This window comes from Echinops telfairi, unplaced genomic scaffold (assembly GCF_000313985.2).
Source record: "Echinops telfairi isolate 266 unplaced genomic scaffold, ASM31398v2 ScPeMD7_7469;HRSCAF=8507_0, whole genome shotgun sequence".
Lineage (NCBI taxonomy): Eukaryota > Metazoa > Chordata > Mammalia > Afrosoricida > Tenrecidae > Echinops > Echinops telfairi.
In genome coordinates, this window is record NW_022111372.1 from 74,116,726 (window position 1) to 74,130,397 (window position 13,672).

Consider the following 13,672-nt stretch of genomic DNA (forward strand, 5'->3'; position numbering starts at 1 on the left):
CCCGTCAGGGACGGGGACCAACAGACTCTGAAGTCTTTATCCTTGATGCTGCAGGCCATACTCAGGTCCCTCAGCTTATTTCCTGTCTCATTGATTTTGGTTGGTCAGCACTACACCACGATCTATTCACTGTGCTAGGCTGGGTTCTCTAGAGAAGCAAATCCAGCGAAGCTTGCATGTGTTTGTAGATAGAGAAATTTATATCAAGAAATGGCTTCCACAGTGATAGAAATGGGTTAAATCCAGTCCAGTTCAAGGCAGGCTTCTCCTGACTTGTGGAAGCTGATGATCAGGAAGCAGGAGGGCGAAGCAGAGACGGCAGGGGGCATGGGCTGGTGGGTGCAGAGGTAATATGAATCCCAAGTCTGCTGAATGAATCCACGATCTGCTGATGGCTCCTGGGAATCCACCATCTGCTGATGGCAACAGGAGATGGAGGAACCAGATGCCAGATCCATCTTTGGTCACGGGAGAGGGCCAAAGAGCATTCGGCTCTGTTCAGTCTCTCTTATGCAAAAGGTCACACTCCCAAGGTGTCACCTGATTGATGTTTTGGGCGTCGCCCTACCCTTATCCAGGAGTGTGTAGTTGACCTAATCCCTAACGCTCACCACCATTCTTGGCCTAAGGATGGCCAGGACACAAACATCAGCAAACAGACTCTGAAGTCTTTATTCTTGATGCTGCAGACCATACTCAGGTCCCTCAGCTTATTTCCTGTCTCAAGGTCCAATGTATTGCATTGATTTTAGTTACAGACAAGAAATACACATTGATTAAAAACTGAGGACTTTCGACTGGAGCTGCAAGGAGCCTGTCTGTTGCCCAACCCAGCCTTTGGAGCATGGTCAAACTCATGCCAAGGGACACACAGGACACAATAAAGGGGAAATAAGTGGGGTGTGTGTGTGTGTGTGTGTGTTATGAACCAACTAGAGGGTTGTGAATCAAGACTTTCCTCTTTCCAGCTAGCCTGGCTCCCTCAGTTCCCTTCCCAATGGTCTTCACACACACACACACACACACACACACACACACACACACACCCCACAGGCACAGCTAGAAAGAAGATGGGAAAGGAAGGGAAATAAATAATCTCTTTCTCCGGCTGCTCTCGCTTACTGGACATCTCTGGCCACATGTGAGGAGACCAAAGGCTATCCCCACAGCAGGTGGAGTTGGAGCAGCCATGGCAGGCGGCCTCCCAGTGTAGGCAGCTCACCAGTGATGTTGGGGATTTGATGGCAATCTGGCCCACAGCCAGAAAGCATCTCATGCCAAGTCTGCACCCCCGCTTGGTCACGGAGGCTCAAAACTGATTCCATCAGCCAAACTTCTGAGGCTACAGGCCAGAAATTACCCTAGAACCCTCCTGCCCAGACTCTTGGTTGGGCGCCAGAGCAAACACAACAGTTTGCCTTTGGTTTCCAGAGGGCCGGGGCCAGCTCACACTTCCTCTCACCTCCACAAATCACATTTTGGTCTTACTCCTTGAGGAAAAGGAAAGCGTCTTTTGACAAACTCTAACTCAAGAGCCAAGCCATTTCTAAGAGCAGAGCAGCTCTGTCCTCGTTCCAGAATGTGGCCAGCAGCTGGGCTGTGAAGCATCTTTTGTGGGTTGCGTCTGGGATGAAGGTCTCAGTGACAGACTCCTTGGGACGTCAAAAGTGAGCCAGAAGGGGTGGGGGTGGGGGTGAGGGTGAGGTGGATGGAAACGAAGATGCTGACTGGCAGGCTGGAGTCCTTGGGAAATGGGCAGCTCAGACTTTTTCCCTGAGACATCAGATGGCTTTCACAGTAAGGTCAGCTGAGGTCTTCCTCGTGTCTTGGAAGAGGATGTGGCAAAAGCAACAAGACAGTTCTGATTTGTTGCATCTTTGTCCGCTCTCAGTAGGGAGGCAAACCACCCCCTCTCAGAGCATCTGGGTGTCATCTGCACCTCGTCCTTGGCTCCTTAGAAATCCTAAGGCACGTGATTCGATCTCAACATGAGAATTGGTGCTAAGGAGTCCTCAACAACTAACATCTCAGGAAAGTTCTCAGACTCTGCTACATTCAAAGGGTCACTTTCTGTCTTCCTCCCAACAATCTAAGCCACCAGAGATGACACCATGGGCACAAATAGGAAGGGAGGTCCAGAAGACCTACTGGCACCCAGGTAGACCAGGCTTATTTGGTTGCTAAGGCTGTGTCCCAGGCAGTTTCTGGCACCCCCCCCCCTCACTGGATAGGGATGCTTCTCCTGGAAACAGTAATGAGGTATAGATAAAATTCTCAAGGGAAGATAGCCTGTAGGCAGCAGGCAATACACTCCCATTGGTAACAGGCTGAAAATAACCAGTGGTTCTGAGATGGAAAGGCCCGGCTGTATATCATAGCCCTAAACCTCTCTCTCGTGTATTCCAAGTTTTAGGATTGGATTGTAAATACTTTGGGCTTCTCTTCTGGAGATGGGGTCCTGGAAAGTTCCATATTGTTCACAAGAACGTTCTTATCTTCCAGCCTAATGACAGTGGGCTCTGGGGCAGGAACTGGGGTTGGTGTTTGGTTTTTGTGCATGTGGGGCAAGCTAGCCAAGCGGACATCCAGATCCTTGAAAGCGTGGAGCATGAACACCCCCAGGATGATGGTGACAAAGCCAGAGAGGGTGCCTACGATGTCCACGGCCGACATGCTGTGCCACTCTTTGAAGAGGATGATGGAGGAGGTAACCACCATGGACGTGAAGAACACATAGTAGATGGGGAAGACCAGGGAGGTGTTGAAAATGTCCAGGGCCCTGTTGAGGAAATTGACCTGCGTGCTGAGAGAAACTGCCAGGACGAGGGACAGGATGTAGGGCAGAGGATGCCGCACAACCGGCAGCCCTTGGAAGAAGTTCTTAATGGTGATGCCCAGACCCTTGACGGCGGACACGGAGAAGGCCCCGATCACGGAGCAGATAATGATGTAAACCAGGATATTCCTCTGCCCATAACGTGGGGCCACGATGAAGATGAGGACGAGGCAGAACACCAGCATCAGCACAGCAAACACGATGTACCCTGCAGGAGAGGAGGCAGAGAGACAGACCACTGAGTTGGGCATACTATGATTCTCGCTCAAGCCTCAGGCTAGGGCCACGAGTGTAGCATTCAGGACCTGGGCCCTAGAGTCAAGCCCGGATTCCCCTTTGAATGTTATTACTTTGAAACCAGTTGGGAAGATGTCCTCATCTGTAAGATAGAATTCATACTCGGACCTTCCTCACAGGGTTGTTTTGTAGGAATAAATGAGCTGTTAAGCATGAAGGATTTAAAATTGGACCCGGCAAATAACCAACACTTCATAGACAGCATATCTATTATACCACATATTATCGGTTCATCGATTAAATGTTACATATTGTATAATAAATGATACAGGCCAAGAAGCCTGTAATAACCAAAACCAAACTCACGACCATCGAGTCGATGCGACTCACAGCGACCTTATAGCACAGGGTAGAACTGCCCCAGTGGGTTTCTGAGACCAGAACTCTTTATGTGACTGAAAAACCCCCGTCTTTCTCCGGCAGAGCAGCTGACCTGGATGGTCACAGTCCAATGTGAAACCACTATGTCACCAAGGGTCCTTGTAAGGTAGCCTTGCTAAGAAGCACCAGCCCACCAATTTCCTTTCACGCTGCCTCTGCTAACTAGCAGCAGAGCCCAGTCTGACCATGCCCACCATCCACCGCAGCGCTTTGGTGCACATGGGTGCTTGGGGCTCACCTGTGTCTTTCATCTTGGAAGCCATCTCCATGACTGTGGTGACCTTCTCTTCCTCGGGGGCGTGTATCACCATCACGGTGCTGCCGGCCACACAGATGACACAGCCCAGCTTCCCCAGTAGATTCAGGGTCTCTCCCAGGAAATACGAGGCGAGGATGGCACTGCAGGTGGAAATGGGGAGAGTGATTAAACCAGGCGTGGCAGTCCCAGGGGCAGGATTCATCACTCCCTCACGTGGAAGCTTTTCTACATCTCCAAGCCTGTTTCACATAGAAAGTCATGTGTGGGCCGGTTGCAGTGTGGGCTGGAGAACTAGAAAGGAAGTGGATTTGGCCCACATTGCACACTGGGAGTATCCTAAAACAGAAGACTTGGGAGAGCCGTTTTTAAAGCATTCTTGTCGAATTTCTCCTCTTGTCTGCTCGATGAACATAAGCTCTCTTTGACATTGCTGACAGATTGCTTTCTGCTTTCCTGGGGCATGGAACTCTCCCTTCAGCAAGCAGATTCATCAGTGGTCGGATCACTATAATTAGAGACCGGCAGAACTCTACTCACTGCCATGGAGTCAACAGCGACCCATAGCGACCACTTGCCATCAAGTTGATGCCAATCCATGGTGGCCACGTCTGTCTGAGTAGAACTGGTCTCCACAGGGTTTCCAGTGGCTGTATTTTCAGAAACAGAGCAATAGGCCTTTCTTCTGAGGCATCTCCGAGTGGACTCAACCCTCCAACCTTCTGGTTAGTAACCACACCTGGTTAAGCATTTGCATCACCCAGAGCCTCCAGACCAATAAGATTCTATGTGATGATTTCTGCTCACTGTCTCATGTGTGTTCATAAGGAACATGTCGACTCCTTCTCCCATTTGTTTATGTCAGTATGTACAACTGCACCTCCACGATGCTCATACTGACAGGCAGGACATCTTGAGGGTCTATTATAAAAAAGTACTATGTTACAAACTGGAAGAACTCTGGTGGCACAGTGGTTAAACATGTAGCTAGCTGCTAACTGGAAGGCTGGCAGTTCAAACCCAAGAGCCATTCCAATGAGACGATTTGCTAAAAGATTCATCTTGGAAACTCTCTGGGACAGTTCGGCTCTATTCCGTGGGGTGATGACGTGTTGGCGTTGACTCAACAACAGATAAGTACTTCAATAAGTACTAGGAACTCTCATTTATTTTCTCACGAAGATCTCACAACTTTAAAGAAGTGAAAAAATACTACCCCTATTTAATAGACGAAAAATGGAATTTTATTAAAGGTCAAATCAATTGGACAGGTCATACACCTGGTGAGTAGCAGGCCTGAACTCGTTATGTTTAGTTATAACCCCTACAGTTGTCCCTCTCCACTTCACTGAAGGAAATTCTTGTGACGTCCTGAGTCATCTGCTTTCAGCCCACAGCCCCTTGCTGTTCCCCAGTGCCATGATGTTCTTTCCCCTCATACTCTCCAGGTGGTGGGGGTGGGGGGGATGAAGATAAGGAAATAGGGAACTCGAGGTATAGAAACTGGAGTATACTCTGGTTCTTCACCAAGGTGGCATTGTTTCAGGGCAAAAATCTGTGGGCTGGCCCGGGACCCAATTAAGTTGAAAAATCCTAGTTAAAGGCATAAGGAGAGATGAAATGGATGTCTAAGCTACCTTGTCTGCATTCCTCTAAACCTACCAAAACCTTTTTCCTATAATGCCTTGTTCAAGAGAGTCTTGCAGTATCAACAAGGCAGAGATCATGGCCCAGAGAACTGAGCGCCTCCCCCACCTTCCCAGGGGTGGGGACCTGTAAATTCATGAGATGTGTGATCATGTTATCACAGCTACTTGACATCAACTATGCCAATTGTACAACGGTGAGTCATGGTTTTGTTTTTCTCACTGTGTCAATGTTGCATCTGGAGTGGTCCTGAGACGGCAACACTAAACAGAGATGTGGCTGGCCAGAAGTCACCAGCATCCGAAAGCTGGTTCCCAGGAGCTCTGGTGGTGCTGCTAATTACAACACTGGTGGTTCAAACCCTCCAGCCATTCTGGGGGAGAATGATGAGGTTCTCTGTTTCTGTCGAGATTTTTAAAGTCTCAGAAATCCTATACAATGACCTTATGGCCGTGGGGTTGTGTGTGTGTGTGTGTGTGTGTGTGTGTGTGTGTGTGTGTGGCAGTCCCAGCTTCAACCCACTGATAACAAGAAAGAGCCGGAGAAAGAGCGATGAGGATAACCTGATGAGGACACTCAATGCTCCCAGGGGTGTGACGACGGTTGCAGCAGCAAATGCATAGGCCCCAAAGTTGGCAACTTCTCCAGCGGCCACTAGGAGATGAAGGGAGAAATCATGTTAGTGTGGTTCACGCACCAGCTTCAGCCCGGAAGTGGCTGTGTAGAGACTCCTTCATTCCATGTTTATTCCTTCACAGAACCCCAGACCCATCATCCTTACAGTCTGGGTCCTGATTCTGTCGCCCTGGAGGTCTAATCAGAGAGTCAAGCTTAGCCTAATCTGCTCAAATCTCTCCATTTTAGAGATGGGATCATGAAGACCCAGAGTTCAAGATCACATGACAAGCCTGTAAGCAACAGCCTTCTTATTCTTCAGGGGTCTTGGCTGCCAGTCCAGGTATATTTAAGTGTGTCTGATGAACTGCCAGTGTTTTAGGCTGGCTCTCTCAGGTCAGTTCTGGAAAATGCTAATTATCAAATAATAATAATAAGTTCAATGCATTCACACCAGTTGCCCTACAGGCTCCTCTTTCCCAGGAGAACTCATGGACAAATGATTATGGTAACAGGTCTGACATTCCCAAGATCCCCAAATCCTCTCCATTTGAGTTTCCAGTTTGAAAACCCCTTCAGGTGCATGTTCTGTCTTTCTGCTGGGGGAGAAGTGTGGGTCTCCATTGTGACAGCAGGTGAGGGCCTAATAGCTCCCGCTAACTGGGATCCAAACCTAGTTTAGGGGATTACAGATGGAAAACTGGCCAATTCTTCATTAAAAAAAATCATTGCATTTGAAAGTCAGAGAGGGAGGGTGGAAAGAGGGGAAAACACTTGAGTGAGCAAATGTGGAAAAACCTTTGCTGTCGATCAGTTAGCTTCTGAATGGACCAGCCAATAGCCTGTGGGGAAGGAAGCTGGTTTAGGGGTTCCATCCTTGACCGTGTTACTTAAAAATTCAGGAAAATCCAACAAGGCTACTGCCTTGTTCATGGTATCTCTCTGGGCTCAAGGGAAGTTGAGGGGGATTGGCATGTCTATCAGCAGCTGTGTACATGTATTTCTGGGAGAGATGCTTCGTACATGAAAGGAGACTGCCTTTGATTGAGAAAGTGATCTGAAAGGGGCTCACATGTTCTATCCACAAAGCCCATCCAGCTGTTTCCCAAGCCCGCTAAGTCTCAGCTCCACACTTTGCAGAGTAGAGGCAGAAATGCCCCGTCGCACGCGCCTTTCCTCTTTCTTCTTACTCCCCATAGGTCACAGTCCTGAGTAGCAAAGAAGCCACTTACTGGTGAGAAATCCAGCCCACCACATTCCATCCTTCAGGTAGCCGTAACCTCCATCCACTGAAGAGGGGAAAGGACACAGAGTTAGAATTTGGCCACACTTTCTTGGATCCCTTTCCTAACTCCACTTTCCCTCTCCAAACCCTCCAATGTGCCTTGATCTTAGACCTGAGACCTCTCTGGGGCAAGGTCACCCCTTCACCAGGCTTTCAATTCCACCTGTATGACACTGCTGCACTATGTCCTATCTGTCCCCCGGACCTCCCTGCTCTTCCTACATGTGTACATCCACCTGCTCCTTTGACATCTCCTCCCAGCTCTCCTGTAGGCACCTCAAATGATGCAGTCCTAAATGGAGCTCTTGATTTGAAATACACTCCAACTAACCCCTAGATGAAACTGAGTAAATCTCACTGCCATGTACCTAGGAGCTTGTGCCAGATATTTGAGGAAGTGACCTGGGACCCCTCTGCTCTCCCACCCTCCACATCTAGTCCATCCTGTTGGCCGTCTCTCAAGGACATCCGCGTGTGTCCACTCTGCTGCCACCATGGTGCACCAGTGCACCCTCACCTCGGCCCTGCGTTGAGGAGTAGTTTCTTCGTGGTGCCTTTGGCTGCTCCTGTCCTCTAAGAACCCGTCCTCTCACTGCAGCTCGTGGTCTTTTGAGAATGGAGGTCCAACCATGCCATCCTTCAGTTTACCGTTGGTGATAGCTCTTGGGATAATGACCGTAACACAGTCTCTTAGAGTCTGGACACGACTACATTTCCCAACTCCCCTCATGCTACTCTTTTCCGTCTTCCAGCCTCCCGTGGCTCAGGTTTTCTTTCATTCTTCAAACACGATGAGCTCTTCTCTGCCTCAGGGCCTTTGTCCAAGCCGTTTCTCCGCGTGGGATATTCTTCTTAACAATTCTGCCCGAGACCTCTAGTGATTCGACAGGCCTCTGCTTGAATGCTATTTCCTTTAAGATGCCTTCGTCTGTATTCTTGCCCTTTGGGAATCTGTCTTAAATACTCAGCGCTTAGTCTTCATTACATTTAAAAAAACAAAAGACAGCTGTCCTCGGGTCAGTTCTGACCCAGGTGGCCCCGCTGTGTGTCAGAAGAGAACTGGGCTCCGTGGTGCTTTCAGTGATTGATGTTTGGGAACAGATCACTGGACCTTTCTTTCAAGGTGCCTGTGAGTGGATTTAAACCTCCAGTTATAATTTGAAGCTATTTCCTGGCATTTCTTTGACAAAAATGGAAGTGGCTTTGAACAGCTGACCTTGCAGTTAGCACTCCAACACATAACCCACTGTGCCGCCAGGGCTCCTACTGATGATAGATAGATGGGTTTTAGATGGTCCCATGAAAGCCAATAAATTAGAGGTCACTTGTTGAGAATGCCTGTAAGAGCAAAGAGCTCTGAGAGTAAACACTTCATGACATGGGGGAATGGGGAGGTCATGGTGCTGAATAAAGTTAGTCAGACACAAAAGGACAGATATTGAATGAGGCCACTTTTACATTTTTTAAAAAGGAAAGAAGCCAACTTTGATGGCTCCCTGGGTGGGAGGGGCAGGAAGAGAAGGAGAAGCGAGAAGCTAAGGGCAGACAGGTGTTGACTTGGGTGAAGGGGATGATAATGTACTGCAGGAGGAGGGTGGGGGATGAAGGGGAGGAACGAGGACAAGCAGGATGCTCATGAGCTGTTTAAGTGGGTGAACGTAAAAACAAAATGAAACAAAAAGATGGTTTGATTCACAATAAAATGTTTGAAAAAATAACAAAGAAAGAACAAACTCTGAGAGTGTTTATTCTAAAAGTTGGAATTTCGGAAGCAAATTGGAGGAAGGGGCTGCTATTCCGGATGGAGAATCATACTTCTATTTAGTCCCCTTCTCGCGGGTAGCTCGCTGGGCTCTCCCCCAGGTATGAGCAGGCACTTTCTTGGCATTTTGGAAGGTGGGTGTCTGGATTTTTGAACTCTTATCCATAAATGAAAGGGAAAGAGCAACAATAACCATTGTTACCTATCTCCACTCTTGCCCATTACATCTCACCACGTTAGAGAACAATTGAGTTCTAGACCTGACTACCCAACTTTCTGCTGAGCCCTGTGCCTATGTAACAATATTATTACAAAACCAATATTACTGCTGACTTTATGGAGCCTTGGTGGTGTAGTGGTTATGCGTTCTGAGATCTGAATGGCCCACAGTTCAAAACCACCAGCTGCTCCATGGGAGAAAGGTGACTTTTCTACTCTCATAAACAGTTACAGTCCCAGAAACCCAGAGGGGGTCGCTGTAAGTCAACATTGACCGGATGGCAGCAAGTGAGAGTTGAGACCGCTGACTTTGTGCCCAGTGTTTTTCTAAACAGTGTGGATGGATTCACGACAACTCCTGGGGCTGGTACGATTCTCACACGCATTTTATGGACAAGGAAGTAGAGGCGCAGAAAGCAAATTTTCCTTGCCCAGGATCACATCATCAGGAATGGGGGAGCCAGAAATGGCATCCCAGTAGTCTGGTTCCAAAGCCTGGTATCCCACAAATGCACATGTCTCAACTTGAACGCATGATTGTCCCTAAACCTGCTCCTCCTGCATTCTTCCTCGCAGAACAGAGCACAGTCATTTACACAGTTGCTCAAGCCAGGGGCCTGACTCATCCTTGGCTCCTGTGTCTTCCCCCTCCCCTTGCAGCCAGTCAACATCTGAGCTGCTTGGTTCTATCTTCAAACCACCTCCGGAATTCATCTCTCCTGTCCATTCCCATTGCCATTTCTCAAGTTCACCTCTGTCACCTCTGTCTCCTCATTGGTCTTCCAGTCTCCAGTCTTGTCTCTCAAACTTTTCTCTCTGCCCAGAAAACTTTTTTAAATCCGAGATTAAGCAACATCAATCTCCTGCCTAACACATTTCAATCATTTGCAGTTACACTCCCCTCTGAGGTACCGTTTTTTAAGACTTTTCATGATCAAGCCCCTACCTCATCTTTCACCTCTCTATGCTCCAACCATCCTGAGCAATGCTCAATTTCTGGCATCACCCACGTCCTCACCCCCTGAGCCTTGGCACATGCTATTCCTTCTGCCTGTGTCTGCATTCACCTTGATAGCTCCTTCCCATTTAGGTCTCAGCTTAGAGGTCACCTCTTACAAAAAACCTCCCTAATATCAAGTAAAGCTTGGGTCTTACTGGCCCCACTAAGATGTACCCATAACATTGCTTTATTTCCCCTATCTTAGCACGTAACGACCAGGGAGCTGCTTCTCTTCTCTCACATTCACCTCTATGTACCACAAAGGCACCCAGCTCCAACGTCTCACACGGTACCTGGCACACGGCTGGAACACAATACATGCTAGTTGAATGAATGGGTATCTTGGACATGATTCATTCTCAAACATTGCTTCACGGATACATCTTATTTTTTAAACAATCAAGTCTCTTGTAGACGGAGACTACAGATTCCTTTGCAGCTCCATTTGATGGCGAGTTCGCACGAGGGTCTGACACTACTCTGGTGCAGGCAGTATCTCCCCATTCTTTAGAGGAGAATGTGTGCGAAGCTGTGCTTTGCCAAAGGTGACACAGCGGGGAGGAAGTAGAGCCAGGACCATCCTTTGCCATCACCCCAATTAGTACCCCATGAAATATTGGAAGCACGAAACCATTTCTCATCAAAGAAGGGTCCCCTGGCTTTCCCACAATGCAACTCTGGGACCCATCTAAGGCCTGGCTTTCCAACGGCTGCCCCAACCCCCATGGAGGAAAACTGCCTGTGAGCTCCGTGGCCGGTGTCCCATCCCTGCCCATTTTTAGGAGCTTACCAGCCCGAGTGGCTCCTGTGGCCACCAGTCGCATGAGGCCTTTCTTCTTGAGGATGATGCTACTGCCGATGAGGAAGCTGGACAGGAAGGCGAGACCCAGGCCGATGTAGAAGCCATAGTTCTGTCTGACCCTTTCCTGCCAGCTGTGAAAAGTGACATTGCCGGGAACCTCCGGGCTGAAGTCACCCACAATCTGGCACAGGACTTGGTGGGACGAGCAGTATGTGCTGATCAGGGAACCTAAATGGGAAGGCCAGCAGGAGGAAGTTACACTGGGGTCCTTGGCATACCTTCAAAATACTGTCTTGGTTAGCTACGAAGTTAGACCCCATGCTCAAGCTACTGCATGATCTCCCGGCCCCTGGGCCCAACCTAAAAGACTAGTTCACATTCTCAGAGTGTTAATCACACACCAGAGCCCTCATATGCATAAGTATATCAAATTCTTAGTCACCTGCCAGGTAAGTGCCATCTGCAATTCCTTTGTGGAAGTGGAGGCATTGGGGCGTTAGGCACTTTGGCTAAGAATACACTATGGCAGAGCCTAAACTCTAGCCGGCCAGACTCCAGAGCCCCATTACTATATTGATGTCCAACAAGCTCTCAGGCAGCACGGGCTCCAACGACCTACCATCATAGGGCTTCCTCTCCGGCCTGAGCCTACTTCTGGTCTCGAAGGGATTGGTATCCCTTCTACCTCACACTGAATCTGTCTTTGGTTTGTTCTCCAAGTCTGAGTCCCCAGGAGGCTCCATTCAGCCCCTTGTCCCAGAACCAGCCCACTGACTTATCCACTGGCACAAACCATCAGTCAACCATTTGCCAGGGAGTTAACCCTGATTCAAGACCTCTAACCTTGCGCTAACAGCCCATCTCATACTACTTAGAGTCTCTGATACAAATACCAAGGGTTTAGCCTCCAGGCAATATAGACAAACCTGGGCCCAAGGGGCTGTTTTTTGTACTAGGTCATTGAATTTGTGCCACTTCTTGAGAACACCCCAAAATTCAATAATCCTCCCGGGTGGGGGGGCACCCCACATGGTCCTCTGGTCCGAGCTTTCCATGCAGATTCGTGCCCCCTCAGTCTCTGTAGGCATTAGACTTCGTGACCTCTGGTGGTGGAAGATCTTTTTCAAGCAGCAGTGTGTCTCCACGTCCCACGCTCCTGTGCGGAGGATGTATGCCCAGAGTGTCAGGTTGGGCAGATTGGGCTGTGGGTCATCTGCAGGGCAGCGTGGCGGCTCAGCAGGATAGAATACAGGCAAAGCTGACTGGTCTCCATTACACAGGGGAACAGCCTTCAGAAAGCAGCAACTGTCAACCTGTTATTTTCACGGGGGGAAACTGAGACTCTGGGCAGGCTGATAGTCTGGCTTGAGGGTTGGGTCTAGAACCCACCAGAGGGTATCCATGTGCCTTCTGCAGTGTGTGTGTGGGGGGGTGGATTTCCTTTCCCAAGATCCATGTCACAATCCCCGGGAGATGAGACAACAAGAAGTCATCTCCCTCCCTCATCAGACTTGTTCTACACGGCTCACTCCTGTTAGGCATCCTTGCCTAAGAGCTGAATCTGGGGAGTTGCCCTGCTCAAGAAATGAGCCAGTATCTTGGAAGATGTGAGCCAAGGAGGACAGCTTTGAGAGGAAAGTCCTGTTCCCAAGCTCTTCCCTGCCCTCTCCAAGGTGTGTCTCTAGCAGGCGGGCCCAAAGGCCTGCTGTAGACTTGGCTGCCACTGTGAGGCTCGGGCACCCAAGGAGCTGACCACCACCCACAATGTCAAGTTCATATCCGTAAGGGGAAACAGTCAGGGAGGGCTAATCACAGAAGCCGATTCCATTTTAAAAGGGTGGCCATCTGTCAGACTGGATGGCTCTAGCTTCCTCTTCCACCATGAATCTGCTAGGCTTGGGGAGCATGGATTGGGTGAGGCTAAAAATGGTCTGTCTGGTTGGTCAGGAAACCAAAACTCAAATAAAAGCAAACGCAACACCCAACAGACAGGCCAGCATTGAACGCATCATTAGAGACGGGAAGAAGTTTGAGGCTGAAGGAGATCACACTGTAATGACAAGCTGCAGTAGGAAGATGGAGCTCCCTCAAGGAAAAGGCTCCGCACAGAGCTAGGCACCATGCGACGCCACGAACAACTGAACGTTTCAGAGCCTCGATTGTAGGGGCAGTGCCCAGCATGGACACAGGGAGATAGCCAGACTTGGACTGGTTCTAAAAGCTGACACAAAGGCAGAAGCAACTATACACTCCTCCATAAAGAAAAGACCACAGCTCACCCACCCCCCAACCCCAGCCCCCCCCACCCCCCACAGCCGGCTTGTAATGACCCAAGCTCCCAGCGGTGGGAAAGGTGGAGAGGAAACCTCAGCCAGAGCCCTGGTCCACCTCCGGCAGGGCCTGAGAGCCGAAAAGGGGACAACATGGGCTAACCTTCCAAGCTCCAGTGAAAGGACCTCCAGGCGGGCAAGGAGCCCCGCGGAGGGGCAGGCGCCCAGGGCGGCGCGCACGGAGGCGCAGAGAGTCCCCGCCTGGCCCGGCTCCCGGCCGCCCGCACGCACCGTTCTCGCAG

The 13,672-nt window shown here is 49.6% G+C and overlaps 1 protein-coding gene across 1 annotated transcript in view; it reads right to left on the reverse strand.

The window, feature by feature from the left end:
• Positions 1 to 264: 264 nt before the first annotated feature.
• NIPAL4 (NIPA like domain containing 4) overlaps positions 265 to 13,672 on the reverse strand; it is a 15,520-nt gene continuing 2,112 nt past the window's right edge. Inside the window, exons 3-7 of the mRNA XM_045284703.1 lie at positions 11,089 to 11,328; positions 7,265 to 7,321; positions 5,981 to 6,071; positions 3,753 to 3,913; positions 265 to 3,044 (exon numbers count right to left, since the gene is read on the reverse strand). Of these exons, the coding sequence (XP_045140638.1) occupies positions 2,410 to 3,044; positions 3,753 to 3,913; positions 5,981 to 6,071; positions 7,265 to 7,321; positions 11,089 to 11,328 (1,184 nt within the window). The 3' untranslated portion in view covers positions 265 to 2,409. The remainder of the gene's footprint in view (positions 3,045 to 3,752; positions 3,914 to 5,980; positions 6,072 to 7,264; positions 7,322 to 11,088; positions 11,329 to 13,672) is intronic.